The 20991-nt window shown below is 38.0% G+C and overlaps 4 protein-coding genes across 7 annotated transcripts; 2 read left to right on the forward strand and 2 right to left on the reverse strand.

Annotated features, from left to right (window-relative positions):
* Positions 1-898: 898 nt before the first annotated feature.
* LOC112172131 (casein kinase 1-like protein HD16) lies at positions 899-7807 on the reverse strand. Of its 4 annotated transcripts, none has more exons than XR_002925233.2 (20): positions 7283-7807; positions 6759-6869; positions 6595-6668; positions 6417-6486; positions 6259-6314; positions 6076-6147; positions 5588-5682; positions 5426-5492; positions 5115-5244; positions 4817-5035; positions 4573-4715; positions 4316-4490; positions 4042-4132; positions 3805-3962; positions 3510-3698; positions 3226-3413; positions 2605-2677; positions 2440-2517; positions 2219-2351; positions 899-1844 (listed from the first exon to the last, which is right to left on the reverse strand). XR_002925233.2 is itself a non-coding variant. In XM_024309327.2 (16 exons), exons 1-16 carry the CDS (start codon positions 7553-7555, stop codon positions 3354-3356), a joined length of 1983 nt encoding a protein of 660 aa, XP_024165095.1. In that variant the 5' UTR covers positions 7556-7807; the 3' UTR covers positions 2827-3353. The 4 variants fall into 4 exon arrangements, 1 of the variants encoding a protein (XP_024165095.1); XR_002925232.2 differs by having other exon boundaries at positions 2605-2690; XR_002925234.2 differs by having other exon boundaries at positions 2605-2716.
* A 1850-nt stretch (positions 7808-9657) lies between these two features.
* On the reverse strand, positions 9658-10632 carry LOC112174056. Its single transcript, XM_024311756.2, has one exon. It carries the CDS (start codon positions 10544-10546, stop codon positions 9959-9961), a length of 588 nt encoding a protein of 195 aa, XP_024167524.1. The 5' UTR covers positions 10547-10632; the 3' UTR covers positions 9658-9958.
* Positions 10633-17441: 6809 nt separating this feature from the next.
* Positions 17442-17918, forward strand: LOC112171773 (lachrymatory-factor synthase). The gene has a single exon (XM_024308904.1). It carries the CDS (start codon positions 17442-17444, stop codon positions 17916-17918), a length of 477 nt encoding a protein of 158 aa, XP_024164672.1.
* Positions 17919-18729: 811 nt separating this feature from the next.
* On the forward strand, positions 18730-19473 carry LOC112168860 (lachrymatory-factor synthase). The gene has a single exon (XM_024305779.2). The coding sequence runs from the start codon at positions 18806-18808 to the stop codon at positions 19310-19312; it is 507 nt and encodes a 168-aa protein (XP_024161547.1). The 5' UTR covers positions 18730-18805; the 3' UTR covers positions 19313-19473.
* The last annotated feature ends 1518 nt before the right edge of the window (positions 19474-20991 follow it).

Raw genomic sequence — 20991 nt, forward strand, 5'->3', positions numbered from 1 at the left:
TCTTATACATGATTCAGGGTAGCACTGAAGCAAAAATGTAGTTTCTTGAATGTAGAAATACAAAAACAATAGTAAAGCCTTGGTCCAAAGCCTGGAAATTCTTAGACACACTCTAGACGAGTCTATTGCAAATCCATGAAACCCTTGTCAATCAACTATGAACAAGCAATAATCTTCCATATCAAGAATCTTCATTAAACAATAGTGGTTCTTCTGTAACTTTTCTATAATGCTTCTTCAAGAAACGAACAAAATTTATCAATTAATCTTGCAGACCAATAGAGTAGACCAACCAAGAATATCGCAATGGATGCTAAGCAATCAGTGTAGAGATAGCAACCAACAATGGAATTTTGTAGACGACAATAAGCTCAACTATCAATGGATGCGACTTGCTACACCTTTCGTGGTATTAATGTTACTGATATTGCAAACTCTAACAACGTACAGCACAACAGAGATGATACTGATCTTGAAATCTTGTTGATTAAACCCTAGGTCACCGATCAACCTGAGCTCGTGATACCATGAAAGCTTGAAGAAGAAGAAGAAGAAAATGCAGAGAAAATAGAGAGACTATGCTACTATATTGATCGAATGAATTGAAAAGGGTTACAACAACAGCTTATATAGTTTCTAGACACGTGTACAATAGCTGTAGATTTGGTAAAAATGCGGCAAATTTTTACTCTCTCTGTTAACAGGTTGTACGTGCATTTGATGAATGGGAAGTTGGATTTTGGTGAGCTTGAATTGTTAATGGGATGAATTCAATGTCATTGGATTTTATTTATTGGAAATGTTTATTTTCTATTGTCTAGCTAGCTATTCATAATCAAATTAATCTGGTGTTCATGGATATTGAAACTCATGAAAGGAATTTAGCACCACAGACTACTAGCTTCAACAGGTCAACTTCAACACTCACATCCATCACAGAGAACAACACTGAATCCCGTACTGAAACCCACTTCCACATAACTCTGAACTTGGCTGTCTCCGGAAACATCAGCTTATGAGGACCTGAGTGCCTGACACTCGTCTTCACCCTAGAAGGTTTTAAAACACTTCTAGTTTTTTTTTTGAAATAAAATGTTGGTACTGCTGTCCTCAGCCTTTATTAATAAACTCAATTTTTTTGACACTTCCATTACGTAGCCATTGATTTGTAACCCGCAGTTTCTCAAAATGGGTGGGTGATTCCGAGGGGCGATTCTGTACATCGCAAGGCTTGCGTTTGGAGCAATTCCGGATGCAACAACTTGGAGCAAAGCCAGCGACTCAGCGAGAAAGGAGGCGTTTGGTACATGTCGTCCAGCAATGGCTGAAGCGGCATCGATGTCGCCCTCGTCTTGGTGAAGATTTGTTTCCCGGTTCCTTTTTTTCACTGTAGATTTGCATTTGTATGGGTCTTGTTGGCAGGCACTCATCGAATGCTTGATTATGAAATATGGATTTCTTTTCTTATTTTCGGACGGCTGTGATGGTGAGGTTTATGATGACTGGTTATAGGGCTTGTAGGTGGTAGACTAGTGGTTTAAACTCACTCGGGCAAGATATACAGACTCAAAAAGGATGCCGGTAAATGTCTGATAACTCCAAGAGTCTTGTGACATTTTGTGTATATGTAAGCTTTTGTTGCATGAATGAAGGCGAGTAGCAATCACAGAAGGGATCTCCATAAAGATGTGTCCACAAATGAGTTAAATTCAATAATATTCAACTGTGAAATAAATAACCAGCTCCCCATTTGACCAAGATGCCTCATGTTCGTCTTGGGTTTGTCTTCTTTAAAGCCATGACCAGTGCAGCCAGATTGAAACTTCCTAGAACCACTTCACGACCTACAACCGGAAGAAAAAGCCCAATGTTTGGGGAGTTAAGGGGAATAACTGTGTACCAACTGCTACACCAGTTATATTTAGAAACTTAAAAATGCATGATCATAATAAGAGCATATAAGCAAATAACGCATCGTTTGCAAGCATGTAAAAGTTGTCTACTGTCTACCACTACACTAGGATATCATTCAGTATCCATTATCCATCATGTCAAAATATTTCACCCAATTTCGACTAGTTAATAGTAAAAAGCAGTAACATCTCCTGTGGCAATTAACAAGGCCAAGCTCCTAAACCCAAAGTTAGAAATGCATCAAATAGTTAAAATAGTTAAGTCAGGACAATGCATCTGATTTCAAGAGAAAGATATGTCATACCTCGTGTTCAAGTTTTAACAACTCTCCAACAGTATCACTAGATGGATATCTAAGAGTCAGAGCTACAAACAAACTTTCAGTGTATAAACTATAAACTTCCCTCACAAAGCCACATTCCAGCTTTTCTTAATACCTGTTAGATATAAGAAATAAATTTGTTTAGAGCATATTGAATGACCAAAATTGCAAAATGAAAGCAGAGAGAGGAAGAAACTGCTTACCAGTTCTAGCATACAAAATTGAACTGAGTGCTGTATTGTCCAGTTAAACCGATAGCCAGTCAATGATGAAACACACAGCTACAAAACCAAGACAGACCAAAGTCACATCTTAAACTGTAAGAAAGAAAAATTTAAAGAAAATTTCCTTGTGACCTTACAACTTACCAGCAGAAAGATAGGTTTTCCCTCTTGGCATCATAAGTCTTGCTTCATACATGTAAACTTCCCTGCTGTGTTTCTGCTTCGAAGACCTTGACCAAATTATCAATTATTCAACCTGTGATACTCATATATTCACTGATAATACAGCATTGCCAACTCTTGTGTAGTGTAAAAAATAATTGTCCAGCAATGTACAGTGGATAGTAATTCAGAAACACACGAACATTTTAAAAGTGGCCGGCCAAAAAAATAATTAGAAACCATTACATACTGATGTTGTAAAGTATACAAATGCTTTCTGTTTTTCAGGTTGAACTGAAACATCCCATCTAAAATTCCATAAAAGGAGCACTTTTCCCCCTCCCCCAAAAAAAGAAAAAGAAAAAAGGAACAAAGCTCAGTACAGACTGGTTCAGAATCACAGCAAATGATAGGTGACATTCCCAAAATTCGATCCCAAATTATGACTTGTGCACATCCCTTCAACCAAGGTTTTATTGCTCAGAATATACAAACTTTTTAACAATAGGTGAGAATAAATAAGCTCAAGAGATTGAAAGACAGTGCACAAGTGCTTCTAACAGATGCTATGTTATGGTGGCAATAAAGAAGAGTTTAGCATACATCAACTCCAAAGGCCAAGACCAATCAATTTGCTGTGAGAGGATCTTTGATTCCAAAGAGGCAGTAAATGTAAAGCTGGTTGTTGTTCATAATCTGTCAAAATTAGATCGATGGCATCCCAATGTTGTTCATGACACAGTTCGACCATAACAAATAGATGCTATGTAAAGGTTTTTTGCCCATTTCTCCTGCACAATTGTCACACAGAAATTTGAGCTCTCAGAAAGAAGAATAACATTGAAAGGACAAGCAGGAAAAAATGATAAATCAAATAATCAATCTACCTTCACATGTGTACTTGGAAAAGCAGAGGTTCGAAGAGTCTCTTGTGTTTCATCAGCAGGTTTTCTCCTTGGAACACTAAGAACAAGAGCTGCCTGATCCCAAGTTGCTGCAGTTGACGTGATGCGGTAACCACTGTCCCACCTTCGATGAATACCTTCACTAGGATACAGAAAATCCAGTTCTACAACCTGAAATTAGTCATTTCAAGGAAGGCAAAACACAATAATCAACACACTTTATTTCATAAGCAAATGGTATTCAAATAGAACAAATATTTGAGAATCCGAATAAGACCTGGTCAGAAAATCCTGCACCCCGAGACATAACAATAGCCCATCTACTCCCTGCAGTGGCCATTGCAGTAACATAAAATCCTTCCCTCCATTTTTTATTAATCCACTTGAAAGGAAATGACTCACTGACTTTATAGGACTGCTGTAAGAATGAGGTCCCTATAAGAAACAATAGAAGAAAAGTTAAGACATGTAAAATTTATAAAGCAATCTGGCTTTCCTGAAACTTAAGACTAACCTTTAGACATTACAACCAAAGAGCTTCCATTGTTAGCTCCTGCTATTGCGCTGATATAGAAATTTTTGTCCCATTGTTCCATGATCCATTCCTTCAAACAATACATAAATGGCATGATATGTTATGTTAATTTGCAAAAGCTCTATGTCTAGTCTACACAGCATTTAGTTAGAAGAAAAATTCAATGCATATAAGCACCGATGCTTGTGCAGTAGTAGTAAGCTGAATATTAAATCTTCAATAGAACACCATTTTACATTAATAGAACACAAACCTTGTGGAGAAAAAATGGAGAGAGTTCATAAACTTGGGAACTGAATCCAGTTCCAGCATCCATAATGAGAGCCCAAAGATTTGAACAGGAAGCCACACTGCTGATAAACAACCCATCTTCATTTCCTTTCTCAATATGTTGGGAAAGCCTCACATCTGCCACATTGTAGTGATATCTACAAGAGATGAAAACATCAACTTAGTCCACTTGGTCAAATTTTGATTTTATAAATCCAAAATGTAACTTCAGGGATATACCTTTGCTTCATAGGCCTACGAGCATTGTAAACACTAATCCATTGTGTTGCCGGCATCCCCATGCGAATTTTCTTCTTTGGCTGCTCGTCGTCCTCTTCCTCCATGGTTAATCGCCCTCTCTTTTGTCCAACCTGACATATAAGCTTTACCATGCAAGACATACATGTTAGATGAACTCTAAACCAATGTACATAGCTAATCATGCATAATATAGGCTATAGAAATGCAAGAACATGGAAAGCACCTTCTGAGCACCATCAGTATTTATTGGTCTAATATCTGGATTTGGACCAACAACTCCATCAAAAAGGGATATATATTTTGCATAGTTCGGTTCTTCATCAAACTTCAAATTCACCACATGCTCAACAAACAGTCTGAATGGTTGAGGGCAAAAGCAACATAGAGTTTCTGGAGAAGTGGCCATCTTTTTCTTGCAGACAAGGAATCCTTTATTTTCTCCCTAACAAAAGAATGTTGTTAGCATGGCATACACCAAGGAGATAGAAGCATAAACCGACTGAATTTTGGAAATTATGAACCTGGTATCCTTGCCAAGGTAACCGCCCACGGAGAAGAAATATCAATGTGTAAGCTAAAGATTCCAAGTCATCTCTCCTGCTACCAGTTCTACCAAGATGAGCATGCACACTTGCATACCGCACAGTTCCCCTGCAACAAATGTATTATCAGGTTCATAATTTCCAAAATTCAGGTTGCATACCGCACAGTTCCCCTGAATGGTAATAACTATATTACTATTGATCATATATATATATATATATATATATATATATATATATATATTAAAAGGACCAAAATATTTTTACAGTAAAACAAATGTTTATTTTACCTGAAAACATCTGGACGTTGATCATAATCTACATGCAGGCCAGTTGAACTATCTCGCCACCTTGTGGCTATTAAGTCAAAAAGGTCATGAGATGATGAGGCATTAGCCACAGTTCTCTGGAAGTAAAGTCAGCTCTAAGGAGAATAAATAACTATAGCATACCTAATCCAAGGTCAACAAGGAATAGCTTCTTCTCCTCAGGAGTTCCAGGCGGACCAAGCAAAAAGTTCTCAGGTTTCACATCTCCATGCACATATCTGCCAAGATCATCATCAGACAAACAATGAAACCATGCAATGATAGCTTGATAAGGCTCCCAGCAACTCAGAATTGTCATTTTGTTTCGTTTATGGGAAACCAGGCTATTGGAAAGTGAAGTCATTGCTTTATAGCACCAGAAACTACAAAGATAAAAGACTAAATAACCCCATGACCTACTAACAACAGTTTCTATACTGGAAATGAGTATCAGGATGTTGTGGATACCGATTCAGCCAACATGCCACATTTATAAAATTTAAATTTAATTGACAATGGGGTTCTATATTCATGGAAGTTATGTCAAAGATGCTCAGCCATAAATGTTTTGTAATTATATTAAAGACTATTGACATGAGAACAAAAGAAAAAAATGCAATAAAAATCATTACCCTCTAGAGTGCATCTTCTCCAATATGGAAATTGCCTCAATGGCAATACATGCAACCATTTCAATTGACATTCTGCAATTCCAAAGGTTAGAAGTGAACGTTACATGGGGAGACAACAGTTACTGTTTCAAAAAAAAAGAATGAAATTTTATTCCTTTAATTGGAAATATAGGAAAAACTTACGTGTGCGAGCTGTTATTCCAGACATCCCACAAACTAGGCCCAAGAATATCCATAACCTGTACGCAAATCAGGCTTATTTGAATATAATTCACAAATCTGGCTAATGAGAAACTATACTTTAATGTCATAAACTCATATGTGCAGCAAACAACTCATACCATGATATAGTAGTCAGCTTGCCGACCCTTATAATGAACTCTTGGAACTCCATGACTACCACCAAGTGCACTGCACGTACATATGATCATGTGAATTAGAAACTTATTATGTAAGACTAAGATAGTGAGAATGTGTTATGCAGAGCTGAAATATACAACAAGATGAGAGTAGCCTTACTTGTAAATTTGCCATTCATATGGTGGGCCATAATTACATCCTTTACTGCTTCTATGCTCAAATTTCAAGGCAACCTAAGGTTGAGATCAATGGAGCACATTAACCATACAAATTCAACATAATGAACTCTGAGTTATTCAACCATAACGAAGATGATCACACACCTCAATAGCTCCAGGGCCGGGTGCAGTGCGCCGGCCAACATATACTTGTCCAAAGCCTCCTTTCCCCAATTTCCTCTCTACTTTGTACAGCGGGGAACCACCAACCTGGACCTGTTTTCAATAACTCCGGTAATCAGCAGCAACTAAAATCAACATAAATATCCCAAACAGTTTCACGACTGACAAGCATTTGCAGAAGGAGACTGCAATGTATTGCCATGCCCGGTATCCATTTAAACAAGATGGAAACAAAATCAGAATCAAAATCCATATATTCACCATCCTAACTCTAAGTAAGAACACAAAAAACTAGCGCATGCAAAACAAACAAACAAACAAACAGAGCTTCATCAAATTCAGATATTAATAACAAGAAACAAAATTCTTCCTAAACACTGCTTAGGTTGCCTAGACTTTGTTGAAAAAAAAAAAGTGTATATAATAACAAGAAAACTCAAGCAACACAGAAAAATCATATAAAAAAAAAAATTGAAAAATCGGAATCAGTGAGAAAAAGAGTGAACCTTGTCGGGAATAGGAGCTGAGATTTCTTCCTCAGCTACCGGACCCTTATCGCCGCTGCGGCCACCGCTATCGTACTCATCCATGGCTCTGAAATCCCTAACCTGGTGTTCCTTCAACTCAAACGACCTCGTTTCGAGTACCGGACCGCTCTTCTTCTTCCGATTATTCCTACTCTTACTAATTTTACCACAATTCGTCTTCCTCAGTGCGGCCCTTCGGGTAATCGGGTTCGGGTTTTTAGGGGTCCGATTTCTGCGGCGCGGCTCAGGCATGGTAAGAAGGTCGGTGGTCCATGAAGACCGGCCGGAAAACGGAGGTTATCGGGAAGAATCTAGATGATCGGCGGAGGAAAATGAAGCGATGGGCGGAGAAATGTGTGGGATAGAAAGAGAGAGGGGGAGTTGGTGAGAAGGAAATTGGAGATCTGTGGAGGGAAACACGGGGATTCTAGATTTTCTAGAGAGAGAGGAACAGATGGATAGAAAGAGAGGAGATGAAGAGGAGGAAGGTAAATTTAAAAAACGCAGCACCCTACAAGAGCCGTTGTTTATTATCAATTTCGTTTTACCGTTATTCCAGTCGGTAATAATACTAGAAAGTAGAAAGTTTTCGGATCAAGATCATATCATTTGGCATGTTGGTTTTTAACGAGGATCATTAAGATGAGGATTTCACGAAGAGTTTATAATCAATGGTTGTGAGACTCACTTTTTAACTATATTTTGGCAAACAATTATTAGATGCATTTTTACTATCTAGATCAGTTCAGTAAATTTTCAACCAAATTGAAAATTATTAAGACGTTCATAAACGTGATTTATTATTTTATTTTATTCTTTTAAAAAAATCATGATTTATTATTTATGAATATGAAACATTCAAATTTGACATATTTGGTAACTATAAGTAATTTGAAACAAAATTTTCAAAAATAATTTACTCATGTATAACTAAACATCTAACGGTTGATTTATCGAAATGTAATCGAAAAATAGGTTTTCTTCACAGATGGGAGATTGTGAGTTTGACTCACAAAAGGTTATTTGTTGTGTATTCTGAGTTGTTGATATAATAAAATAAAATAAAAATAAGTCTAATGTGGAAAGCCTGGAAGGCAATTGAATGATAAAAATCTTGGTAAAACTCTCTTCTATTTTTGTCATGATCATGGAATCTGTTTCGATTAATTTTTTGTGCGGCATATGAATAAGTTATTATACTACATTCTACAGCCTTCTACGGGGGCCAACGGTAACAACCATTTTTGCTCGTGACAATGAGTTGTCCAGAACTAAAATAAATGATGAGTAGGAGCGCGCTGAGCATCCTCCATGCTGTTCGGAATTTGGTGTGAGCTAGAAAACTAGGTGGAGATTGCGCTGCTTGTTATTTTACCAATTTTGTGTCAATTTATGAAATGAATGAATGGCTTAATTGACCAACTCACTCATTCTGGATGCTTCAAGGCAGAAACGTACAGAAAATCTGTTGCCATGTGGAAACAGGTTTTCAAATCTTTTCCGCTCATCTGACCTACAACTCTACTAGTCCTAGAAAATTATGGTCCACTTTTCGAGAAACATCCATCCATTTGAATGTCGATGCATTTAGTGAAACCCATTGACTTAGTCCATAGTGTAGAATTCCAAGCTTCAAAACTTGTTAGGCATTCAGGCCCAACAGAAACAATCCTCATCTCAGAAGACATGACATTTTATTGGATTTGACTTATCAATCGACCGTAATTAATACAAGTCTATTTGGGATTGATTGTATGATGATTAGAAGTGCCTTTGAATTCTTACAAAAAAAATTAATTATAAATCATAATGAAGAAGCACTTAGTTTTCCTTGTAAAAAAATTGTTTTTCTCAAATTTAAAAAATGTTTTTAGATCGCACTTTCAGACAAGGTATTATTATAAGTATATTAATCTCGATCATTCACTCAGTGACTAGTGAATACTGTGGGCTGGCAATTCTGGTTGGATTTTTATCAACTCTAACTAATGATTATATTTGATCTATGAAATTAACGAGCTATCAATTATATCGTACTAATCGGTGAAATTATACTCTTCTAACTTGCAACCATATTCTGATCAAAATTAGATCCATTCACAAGTCTATTCTCAATAATCAAGCTCCTCGTAATTAATTAAGAACGAACCGTTGCCAACCAAAGTGCAGTTTCTACTTTTATAATGTCCCCTCCACTGTTAAATTATTCTCAAGAGTCCCCAAAAGAAATTGCGGATTAAAGCAAAGAAGAAAGAATATTCCAAATTTCCCATCCAATTGCAATTTACACGCCATAGGAATTATAGGTGCTTTATACCGGCCGGCCACATTTCTTTTGTAAACCAGAAACCTCATTAGAAAAAGAAAAGTCTTAGTTATACATATATAAGATAACATGTTAAACATTAATTCTGAAGAATTCCTGCAATATTTCATATTCCATGCAAGGGAATCCTGATGCCTCAGTCTTTACCGTACGCCAGCAGTACAATACTAGAAAAGTAAAAAGTGAAAACTAGGATCTTCTTCTCATGATGCATGCATGGATACATGGTTAAGATTCACTACGTCGTCCCGGCCGGAGTACGTTCCACATAGTAAAAACCCTAACTTCGATCACGTCTCACGAGCCTGTACGTACTGACGCGTCATCAGCTAAAAGCATCGATCTGCTACCGAATTCCACTTTTGCAACATTAGATCCCGATAAAACTTGTCGATGAATTCCTGCGCTGCCTTGTCCACATGCCACTCCTCCTCCTCCTCCTCTTCTTCACTGGTGTTCAACGGAAATAACGGCTCCCACTCCGTTATCCTAACCTTCCTCACCCTCGGCCTCAGCCGCAGCGGCTCCACCACGTCACCGCCGCAGAAGGACACATTCTTACTCCCCAAAACGTCTTCGCACATCATCGGCACGTAAACGGACCGCCGCGAGTGCTGGTGATGATAACGGCCGTTGTAGTAGTTGATGTTGTTGCGCTTGCTGCTGCTAAGGTGGCCGGGTGTACGCGACCGTTGGTGGTGTGGTGGGCTGCTGCTGCAGCTGAACTCGTACTCCATGGGGTACACGAATGACACGTGCACGTCGTCGAGTGAGCGGCAGCGGACTGAGTCGAGGGTGGTGTGGTGGCGGAGTATGAAGTCGTTTACCGACTTGCCTAGGATCTTGCCACGTTTCTTCATTAGACGTAACATGTTGCTTAGCTTCTTTGCTATCTCTGGTGTGGTAGTAGATTCCATTTTTGAGCTTATAGAGAGTAGAACTCAAAGGCTATCAGGCTAAACAACTTGGAGATTTAAGAGAGGGAGAGATAAAGATCACAGAGTTTATGAAACTAGGGAGGAGTTTGAAGCTAGAAGTTGGAACCATTTTAAAGGGCCAAAGAAGGTAGAAATGATGGGGCCCATATTTTTATTGGGCTTTTCTTTCTTGTGGGCTAAAGGTTAAAGACTATTTCTTTAATAATGTTTTTTCTTGTTAAACAAGTTTATAATCAGTGTTGATAAGTATTGCATACCATGTGTAATGATTACTTTTGTTTTGTGCTGTTTCTTTTATTTTTTAAATTATTTTCCAAACCATTCTTACTGGGGTTTCTTCTTTGTTAATTTGCATATGTTGTCCCTACAAAACAAGGGTGCTTCAGTTGAAGGTTTAAATTATTTTCACAAAGGCTAGGTCCCAAAACCATCGAACAGCGCCATGAATTTTCAATCTTTGCGCTTTCATGTCAAAAATTCATGTTACAAAAAATTAAGACCATTTCTCGATAAGTGTCATATTTGTGCAAGAATCATTCTAATCTTAAACCCTTCACTTCATATATATATATATATATATATATATATATATATATATATATATATATTAAAACGAGAGTATTGCTTTAAGCGAGGATCATATATTTTCCTATGAGGATCGGAGAGTGAAATAAGTCAATAAATCAAAAGCTAATTAGACAAATAATAATGGACTAATAATGGTGGAGATAAAGGAGTGCAGAAAGTGAAAACTGAATGGCTACCCGTTTTGTGGAAACTTTAGTTGGGTGTAAGCCTACCTTTAGCCCTACATTATCCCATACTTTGAAATTTATAAATGAAAATGTTTAAGGCAAATCGAAATACTTTAACTATTTTATTGGCGTGTTGGATATCATAATGATGATAGCTAGTAAGTAGCTAGGATCCTATGTAAAATGTTAAGATCAGGGTCAATAATAGAGTTCTTGGAATATTTATCATTTTGGGGTTGAGTAGGCAAACAATATTTTTGGGTTTTCTTGTTGCCAGAAATTCATCTGGATGAATATCCTAGCTGTGGTAGGTTAATTTGAAATGTTATGGTGGTCTTTGTAATTTTGGTTAGGTGAAATTTTACTTTAATTTTATGAGTTGTGTGTATGATGTAACCAACGCAGTAACTCTATTAGTTAATTACACGTCAACTTCTTCCATATGATACATCAATGATGTTGGTCTAGCTTTAAGGGGATGCAATTATTCGATGCATATATGCCTAAAGACTTGTGAGATGAGAAACCTCAGACTCTTAGCTAGGCAACAATTAAACAATAACGTGATCTGGATGATCAGTTACAAATTGGGGAAGTTCAAAGATTCAAACCTTGTGTACTTGATTTCAACTACTTTCTTCTTCTTCCTATAGGTTTGGTCATGATCATGGAATAAATGATACTTTTATGAAGATGCTTTAACACCCAACTGTTTTTCCAACTATCTCTGTCAAGTGTCAATATGTAGTGTTGGTTTTTTTTTTTTTTTTTTACCAAAAAAAAGCCGGATTTTATAACATCAAATCCAAACACTAGAGCACACACAACTTCACAACAGTTGATTTGAGCTTATTCTATTTAGAATGGAAAAGAAAAAGAAAAAGTTTGCCGTCAATTTTTTTTAAGGTAAAGAGTTCATAAATTAATATGATTTTTGATCATGGTCAAAGAATAGTACAAAAGACTACTTCAAATAGACATTATAAGCACTGAGTAGTCTATGCTAACAAAATCAACTCGCCTTATAGGCAATATATTCTATCTTACCCTACTACGCCAAGCACACCATTGACCATTGTGGTACGAGAGAGCCAAATACTTCTACGAAGGCTTTTAGAGAAGCTTCTACTAACATAGACAAAAATCTAAATAACCAACTAGGCTAAAAATCCAATGGCCCAAGACCTAAGACCAAGCCCAAAGGCCGAGTCCCAGGCAAAACCCAAGCACGCAGGAGGATGAAAACCCTGCACCTCCGCTAATCCATCTCCGCCACTGCCACCAAGCTTTCCGATGGCCGGCCTTTCCAGCATTCCATCGAGGCAGGAACCAAAGAGCAGTTTCGCTGCCTCCCTTTGGCAACATAACGGGCAATGAGATCGCCGATCACACCAAATCACTGCACCGCCAACAAGCTGCAGCACCACCCAATTCGCTTACCTTGAATCCGCCTTCCCCAAACCCGAAGCCTTCTACAACCAGCATCGGATGATTACACCAACCCGTTACCTCTTCCAATTTCCACAGATAATATTCGACCTAGAAAAGTGATCCCCAAGAAAGAGATCCCCTCACAACTCCGTCAGCCCCACTCGACCTAGAAGAGGCTCGCTCCTCCCACAAGATTCTCGAAGTCTAGTATCGCTGAACGCAACGGCAGTGAGGCCGGCGCCACTGCTAGACTCGAAACCTAGGGTTTAGGTTTCAATGAGAATAAAGATTTAAAACTTATGGACTATTTTAGTTTATTTCTGTAATTTCCTTGTTTGCCGCCAATTGTGATCAATTAAGTATGAAAAAGCTGCTGTAATTTATATTCTTTAGCTTCTAGATTTTATTACAAATTCTTCACCAATAACCAAAATTCTATCATATTTTTTTTGAAAGTTGTTTCAAGGATACGATAAATTATTACTTATGTCATGAACTTATGGATATGATACATATATACCTTATTATTCTTCTCCTTCTTCTACATTTTTTGACTGGATCCAAAAACACATCTAAATTTCAGATTTAATACTTGGTACGAAATAACGATCAATTTGTAAACCACCATTAGCAAACTGGAGAGAGAATTAAATTTGTAAAACCTCTGAAGAAATAGAAAATTGTACATGCACCTCATGATTTCAAAATAACGATCAATTTGTAAACGACCATTAACAAAATGGAGAGAGAATTGAATTTATAAAACCTCTGAAAAAATAGAAAATTGTACATGCACCTCATGATTTATACATGTTCAAAGTCACATGTTCATATATATGTAACTTTATTTCTAATGTTATGTTTTGATAGGATGAACACATGAAGTACTCGTGTTATGCACTTATGTGAGACATGTCCTTACAACTCGATGATGAGAACAAAAAACTATGTCCATAGTTAAGTCCCTATTAATTAGGGATCCCTCACTGACTATTATAAATCTTACTCTTTGTGATCATCAGGTTTGGTCTTACTTCGTGGAGTTGCAAAAAATTAATGGGAAGGCAAAGTTTCTGCGAGGCTAACAAGGCTAGGGCAAATCACATATGGCCACTGTTCAAAGACTTCTTCAACTTCCAGTCTTCCATAACTGGTTACAAACCCTAGGCACTTGCTATGGGATCCACGGCACCAATGGTGAGTCCGGCTGCATCAGATTCTGCATCTGTTCCTCAATCCCATCCAACGGTGTTAGCTTTCCAAGAAGATATTGTTCGACGCTGAACGTTCGATTGTCTGAGCTACGTTGACTGTAACACCGGGTTCAAGTCGCATGCATCGACGGTTAGGATTGATGACGGTCGTTGAACCGGTGGGTCGGAGGGGTTGGTTTGAAAAGTTCCTTATACTCCATGTCTAAGAGAATGGAGGATGCACTTGGACATTAAGTCATCGGGGTTAATTAGCTTGTAATGATCAATACAATAATAATGAATCAAACATTCTGTTTCTTTTGTTGCTTAGTCAAACACTCAAACTTAACATTTGAACTAAACAAAACCAATGCCATATTGGCCAAAACAAAATAAGTAATACAATATTATTGTAGTTAATTGATGTAAACCCAATCTTTCAATATGCAAGAATGCAAATTAACGCCATTCATGATTTTTGATTAATTAATAATTCTAAAGTCAATATAAACCTTTAATGGGGACGACTGGACGAGTGTACTTGTAGTGTATAATATTAGTTTTTTTTTTCTTTTGAGATAACATTTAAAATCTTTAGCAAACTACCAAAAAAACCTAAACAAATGACCATTTTATTATTACATCCATAAAATTTCATATCATGTTCATAAGGACAAATTTTTACAATTCTAACATTCAGACATGAAATGTTAATCATGGAATGCATCCAAGTTTGGAAAAAAGGGAGGAAAAAACAGGTTTTCGCGTGCGCACTTCTCCCGACCGAACACCTCTAGCGCTCTTGCCGCTGCGTTCCGGTCAGGGAGAGGATGATAGGTTGTGTTAAAGGTGTGATTCCATGGCGGAGGTACGGCTCAGGGATGGAAGCTGGAGGCTCGATCTATGTTTGGGGCAGATCGTGTTGGATCTCTCGTCGGATCGTGACAAGGCGGTTTTGTGGTGGAGGATTTCAGTGCGGCGGCTTTGTGGTGGCAATTGGCGGTCTGCTGCCGGGGGTTGAGTTTTCCTTCTGGGATTTTTCGGACAATGGAGGTTGAAGGATGGAGGTTTGCAGGTCGGTTGCAGATGAAGGGTTGATCGGTGCAGGTTGAATCAGCGCGAGTTCGGAGTCTAATTGGCGGCCTCGAGTCCGTGGTGGTTCGGATAGGATTTGGTTCGGTCTTCATGGATCGAACCTGGTGGTGGATGCGGTGGCCTGGAGGGTTGGTGTTCTAAGTTGGGGTAAGAGGTTGTTGGGCCGGGCTTGCGTGCTTGGGCTACTATCAATAGTGTTTTAGGGCTTGGTTTTTACTTTGTTTCGTTTTGTTGGTAATAAGACACCACCTAGGTTTGGGTCGGTGGTTTTAGATATTAGCTGTTGTTTCAAAGGTACTATAGGGTTTGGCAGAGACAATAATCTTTCTCTTTGGCCTTCTAGTGGGTCGCTCCGATTCTAGTTTTGGGTCAGCAAAAAATTATGCCTGTGGCATAGACGAGCATTAATGGCCTTCTAGTGGAGCGTTTCCTATCTAGTTTTGGGTCAGCAAAAAAGTCTGCCTGTGGCATAGACGAGCATTAATGGTCTTCTAGTGGAGCGTTTCCTATCTAGTTTTGGGTCGGAGGCGATTGTGTGTTAGAGCATTAATGAGTTGACGGTGCTGATGATAGGACGGTGACGGTGTTGGGTGTTCTTTAGTCCTAGGTGACGGTGTTGGGTGTTCTTTTGGTCGGGTTTGAAGCAACGACAAGTGTTGGCTTGGTCGATCAAATGCTGGCTAGGTAGATTATGGGTGGGAGTTAGTGTTCTTAGCTGACGAGCGGTGAAGTGTTATGATTTCTCTGTTCCAACACGTCTTGTTGTTTCTGCCATTTTGTCTGATTCTTGTTTAGTCTTTTTAGTTAAGTCTTTTCTGTAGTGCGTTTTGGAGTCGGGGCCTAGTTTGGCTTCAACAGTGTGTTAGTATAAACGTCCATTGTGACGTCTCAAGTGGGAAAAGTTTCGGTTGAAGGTTTTATTTCTCATTCTCATTGTAATCTTCGTTTTTATTTATGAAGTTCTTATTTGATCAAAAAAAAAAAACCATTTAGACATGGGTAACATTAAAGGAGCTTCTATTCATATATACCTCTAAAATTTGCATTTAATTTTTTTTTTTAAGTGATAGTTGACTTTGTCATCTCATGTCAAATTACTTCAGAGAGAGAAACTACATCATAGAGAGAGAGAGAAAGAGAGAGAGGAAACCCCTGTTTTGGGGTTAGTCCACCTATAGTGGCATCACAATCATTTTTACAAAAATTGTTTTAATTTCGTAACTACACATAAAAGATTAGGGATTAAGCCAGCTCTATTCTCCTTGAGCATAAGGTTCTTGTCCTTATTTGAATGAAACTTATAAAAATTGGGTTTAATGTTTTTCTATAAAATCTTTGATTGCTTGCTTGCAAAAGAGTGATGCTACATACCCCAAATATATTTACCAAAATTTGATCTCAAATGATGTGGCAAGTGATGTGTTAACTGCCACATAATGACCTTAACTCGATAATTTCCAACTTGCTTTATTATTTTCACTTTGTGCCTATTATTTTCATCTATTTTCAGGGAAAAAATTGAAGATCATAAATGCAGCAAATTTCTTTCATATGCAGGCCATTGTTTTCTCTCTTTTCAAACCCTAGAATCGAAGACCATTCTCTTGTAGCAATTAATATTGAAAAAGAAATTCTAATTAATTAGTTCTATATATCTTATCTTCCCAATATGCTCATTCTCTAATTGAATAAATAAAAAATTCTAAACATCTTTAGGTAGAAAATTGATGGGCAGGAGATGCAAAACTACCTCTTCAAAGATCAAGCATCTAGTAAATTAAAAGAACTTGCTCATCTCTAGTTGAGCTAGTCAGCTAGGTTCTATTTTTGTGCAGCATATATAAATGTTATTAAATTGAGAAAAGATGAACGTGCTCTTAGGTTGGATTCATGAATTAATGTTCTGGTAGCTAGAACCCTAAATTTGAACATTGAAGATAAAAATACCAGAATTTCTTTTTTCTTTTTTTTTTCAAATGAAAAGAAATAAATAAAAAATAAAGTGGACATGTCAGAAATTATTGGAATGAAAATGATTACATGGCAACTACCACATCATTTGGGACTCAATTTTGGTAAAAATATTTGGGATGCCAAGCATTTTTCCTTGCAAAAACTTATTTAAAAATCTAATTATTTGTAACATCTGTGAGTTGACTCAATTACTTTATAGCCTTGACGGCTTGACCTGGTCAATCAAAACTGCAGCTTTAAGTAATAAACAACGAAATATAAATATTTTATGGTTGAAATAGTCCTGAATATAATGGGTGAACGAGTACAACCAATTTATATATAGAGGATGTGTTTTGGGTTGTAATGAGAATTCAAAGCCTAGACAGAAATCTATATTTTTCATGCATGTTAGTACCTTGATTTCTAATTTGTATTTCCTTCTCTATGGAAGAACAGGCACAGCCCAAATGGCGAGGCAAGTCCTCTGCTGAGGTGAATGGCCATGCAGCACAAGAGGTGTGGCCTCTCTTGGCTGATTTCTGCAACCTACACAAAGTATTCCCCAAAGTCGAGACATGTTACCAACTAGAGGGAATCGCCGGCCAAACTGGTCTAGTTCGATACTGCGCCGGATTTGCGAGCAATCGTGACGAGTCGACCATCAAGTGGGCCAAAGAGAGGCTACTGATGATCGACCCAATCAAACGGTGCTTAAGCTACGAGGTCATTGATAGTAACATGGGGTTTAAGTCATACGTAGCAATAATGCATGTAGTCCCGATAAACGACGATGGTTCCATGATCGAGTGGTCATTTGTTTGTGATCCGACCGAGGGCAGGAAAATGGAAGACGTTCAATCCTTTGGTGAATCTTCTCTTCAATCTATAGCAAAGAAGATCGAGCATGTTCTTACCATTTGAACCAAGTAATTATTTGGTGTTACTTGTATATATCGTTATATTTCTATATTATGTATTTTCACGATCGTAAGTTTACCTCTATCTATTAGTCCACTGACTCCACTCTATATATCAGTCAAGTGAATAATATAGTTTGATGTTCGAAAAGGACCCATGTGCCATGAGACTGGGAAATGGAAGACGTTCAATCCTTTAGTGAATCTTCCCTTCAATCCATAGCAAAGAAGATCGAGTATGTTCTTACCATTTGGACTAATTAATTATTTAATATTGCCTGTACTGTATATATCGTTATATTTTTATATTGTGTATTTTCGCGATCGTAAGTTTGCATCTAGCTACTAGTCTACTCTATATATCGTAAGTTTGCATCTAGCTACTAGTCTACTCCCTCTATATATCAGTAAAATGAATAATATAGTTTGATATTCGAAAAAGACGCATGTGCCATGAGACTGGGAAAATGGAGTGAAATTGATTACTGGAATCCTTCTGTTACAACTTACAAGAATCCTCAACTTACAACCTGTAATGTAGACCATCCACGGTGCACCATTAGCAGATCTGATCGGAAAAATTCTTGCAGAGTTTTGTTTCATTTCTTTTCCTAACACGTGATCAGTTGACTCAGATCAATTACTAAACAATATTGTTGGTTCATACGTATTCAAATGCATGTATTTTGGCATTTTCGGAATGAATGACTATCAAACCATCCAAAGTGCCCCACTAGCACATTAGAGGTACAGGACGAGGTTGTTTTTGTAAATCCAATATCGCTAGCTCTTTAGCCAAAGCATATATGAAGAAGCTTAATTTATGTGGTTGCAATGAGGTAGAGGTAGCTAGCCTTCTCCCTTTCACATTTCTCTCTCTGCATCTTTCTAATGGGATCAGAAGGTCAAGCACAGCCGAAATGGGAAGGCAAAACCTCAGCCGAGCTCAAAAGCTCACCAGCACAACAGGTCTGGCCTTTCCTAGCCGATTTCTGCAACTTACAAGAAGTCTTACCAGGCCTTGAAACTTGCTACCAAGTCGAGGGAGTCCCCGGTCAGCCGGGCCTGATCCGCTACTGCGCCGGATCGGCTACCGATAACGACGAGACCACCGTTAAGTGGGCCAAAGAGAAGCTGACCGCGATTGATCCGATCAAACGGTGCTTCAGCTACGAGATCGTTGAGAGTAACATGGGGTTCAAGTCGTATGTTGGAACCATACAAGTGGTTCCGGTGGTAAACGACGATGAAGGGTGCATGATCGAGTGGTCGTTTGTTTGTGATCCGATCGAAGGGTGGCGATTGGAGGACTTCCAGTCTTATTTGGAGTCTTCTCTACAAGGGATGGCAAAGAAGATTGAGGATGCTCTTCTGTCTAGTACTAGTGCTACCGTGTGATGATTTACATTTTCTTGCTAATTGTATTGTTGTCTCTGTAATGATTCTAAGAGCACTGTCTCTGATCTGAACGTTTCGTATCAAGTGCTCTTTTACTTGGCCGTTTGCTTGTTCCAATTTTTATCGAAATGCTAGACTGATGAGAAAAGAATCCAATCCTATATATGCTAGCCAAGCATCCAATAGACTATTGACCTTTTGAGTGCTGACATACAACCCTATTTAATTTAGAGAAGTTTTTCATCCCAACAGAAAACAGTATTAGAGTAGTTTTTGTATTCATTTACTCAGTATGCATAACTGGTCAGTCAGTAAAAAGGTACTGCCATTGATCATAACGCCAGTTTACTTTGGTACCCAATTATCAGGTTCCAAATTATCAATTTTCCTTCAAATCTGTGCTTAAAACGCATAACGCGTCGTTTGACTATCCTCAAGTTGGAAGGGTTCGGAAGTTGGTAGGATGTTGGAGTGTGTGGATTGAGTATTCGCTGATGAATATAACATTACCCTAAACTCTTGTGAAAGGCAATTCACTCTAATCTTTTCTGGAACTATACATATACATGGCGTTCAAGGTACCATGTAATTCAAACCTGTTTGTGAACAAAAATCCAACGATGTGATAGTTTGGTGTTTTCCTTCACAGATTATTGAAAGAAGCCACGGACCACATATACAAGATTACTCTGCGCCAACAGTCTCTGTAGTTAGCATACTGCATACAGGCATCTCTCCGCATCTATCGATATCGTCAATTGGGACAAGCATCGCACTAGCCAAAATACAGAAAAGGCCGGATTGGAAGCCTAGGTGATGAAACCCACTAATTAAGTTCAGCCATTTCATGGTTGGGCGTTGATCTATTATCTGTAACGAGAATTTCAAAATACAAGAACAAAATTCGCTAGGACTTCCACTTTTCTAAAGACACCTATATATCATCATCTTCACTCCTAAATGAAAGTGACACACCATTTTTGCAGTTCACAAGCCATACCCTATAAACATTTCAGTCTATAAAATACAAGTTTTCATAATGAGGATGATGATGTGAGCAAATCACATACATTTCAAACAACTTTTTAACATCTAAAAGGACGTGCATGTATATGGCCTAACTGCTTCAAAACTCCCCAATTCTGTTTTTTTTTTTTTGGCCGAAATGGGGTGAGGCAAATTGCTTGTGCAAAGTTGGATACGTCTTCAAGGCCAGCACCCAATCGCTTCTCCATCCTGTCGATTATATCTTGCGCAATCTCTTCAAGTTTAGGCTCAAACAGGAGATCGTGCAAGAAACCATCATAGAGCTCTATGTATTTGAACTCAGACGCTGTATCTTTGTACAGATCCTGAGAGGCTAGAGGATCCATGAATCTAGCTATCAGCAGTCCTATGTGAAAAGAATGATATTTGGCTGAATTGATTTCATTCTATTGATTATAGATATTAAATACAGAATGGTATACTTGTACAACAAGAAGTCTCCAACAATTTAGGAGACTAAGGAAAGACATCCCATACAACCTATTACAATCAAAGCAGAATCCTATACAAACCAAATCTGTTTGATATCCAATTAAGGTCAATATCCTTTCTAATACTCCCCCTCAAGTTGGAGAGTGTATGTTCATAACTCCCAACTTGCATAACAGCGACTTAAACTTTTCTGTTTGATA

The sequence above is a fragment of the Rosa chinensis genome, chromosome 6 (assembly GCF_002994745.2).
Source record: "Rosa chinensis cultivar Old Blush chromosome 6, RchiOBHm-V2, whole genome shotgun sequence".
Taxonomy (NCBI): Eukaryota; Viridiplantae; Streptophyta; class Magnoliopsida; order Rosales; family Rosaceae; genus Rosa; species Rosa chinensis.

Excerpts from the sequence above, each read along its gene's own strand:
- LOC112172131 (XM_024309327.2), bottom strand. The coding sequence starts at position 7,555 with ATGCCTGAGCCGCGCCGCAGAAATCGGACCCCTAAAAACCCGAACCCG. Across the intron at positions 5,493-5,587 it reads CCTTGTTGACCTTGGATTAG|CCACAAGGTGGCGAGATAGT; the intron begins GTATGCTATAGT and ends TTGACTTAATAG. Across the intron at positions 3,699-3,804 it reads GTGCAGGATTTTCTGACCAG|GTTGTAGAACTGGATTTTCT; the intron begins GTCTTATTCGGA and ends GACTAATTTCAG.
- LOC112171773 (XM_024308904.1), top strand. The coding sequence starts at position 17,442 with ATGGAAGAACAGGCACAGCCCAAATGGCGAGGCAAGTCCTCTGCTGAG.
- LOC112174056 (XM_024311756.2), bottom strand. The coding sequence starts at position 10,546 with ATGGAATCTACTACCACACCAGAGATAGCAAAGAAGCTAAGCAACATG.
- LOC112168860 (XM_024305779.2), top strand. The coding sequence starts at position 18,806 with ATGGGATCAGAAGGTCAAGCACAGCCGAAATGGGAAGGCAAAACCTCA.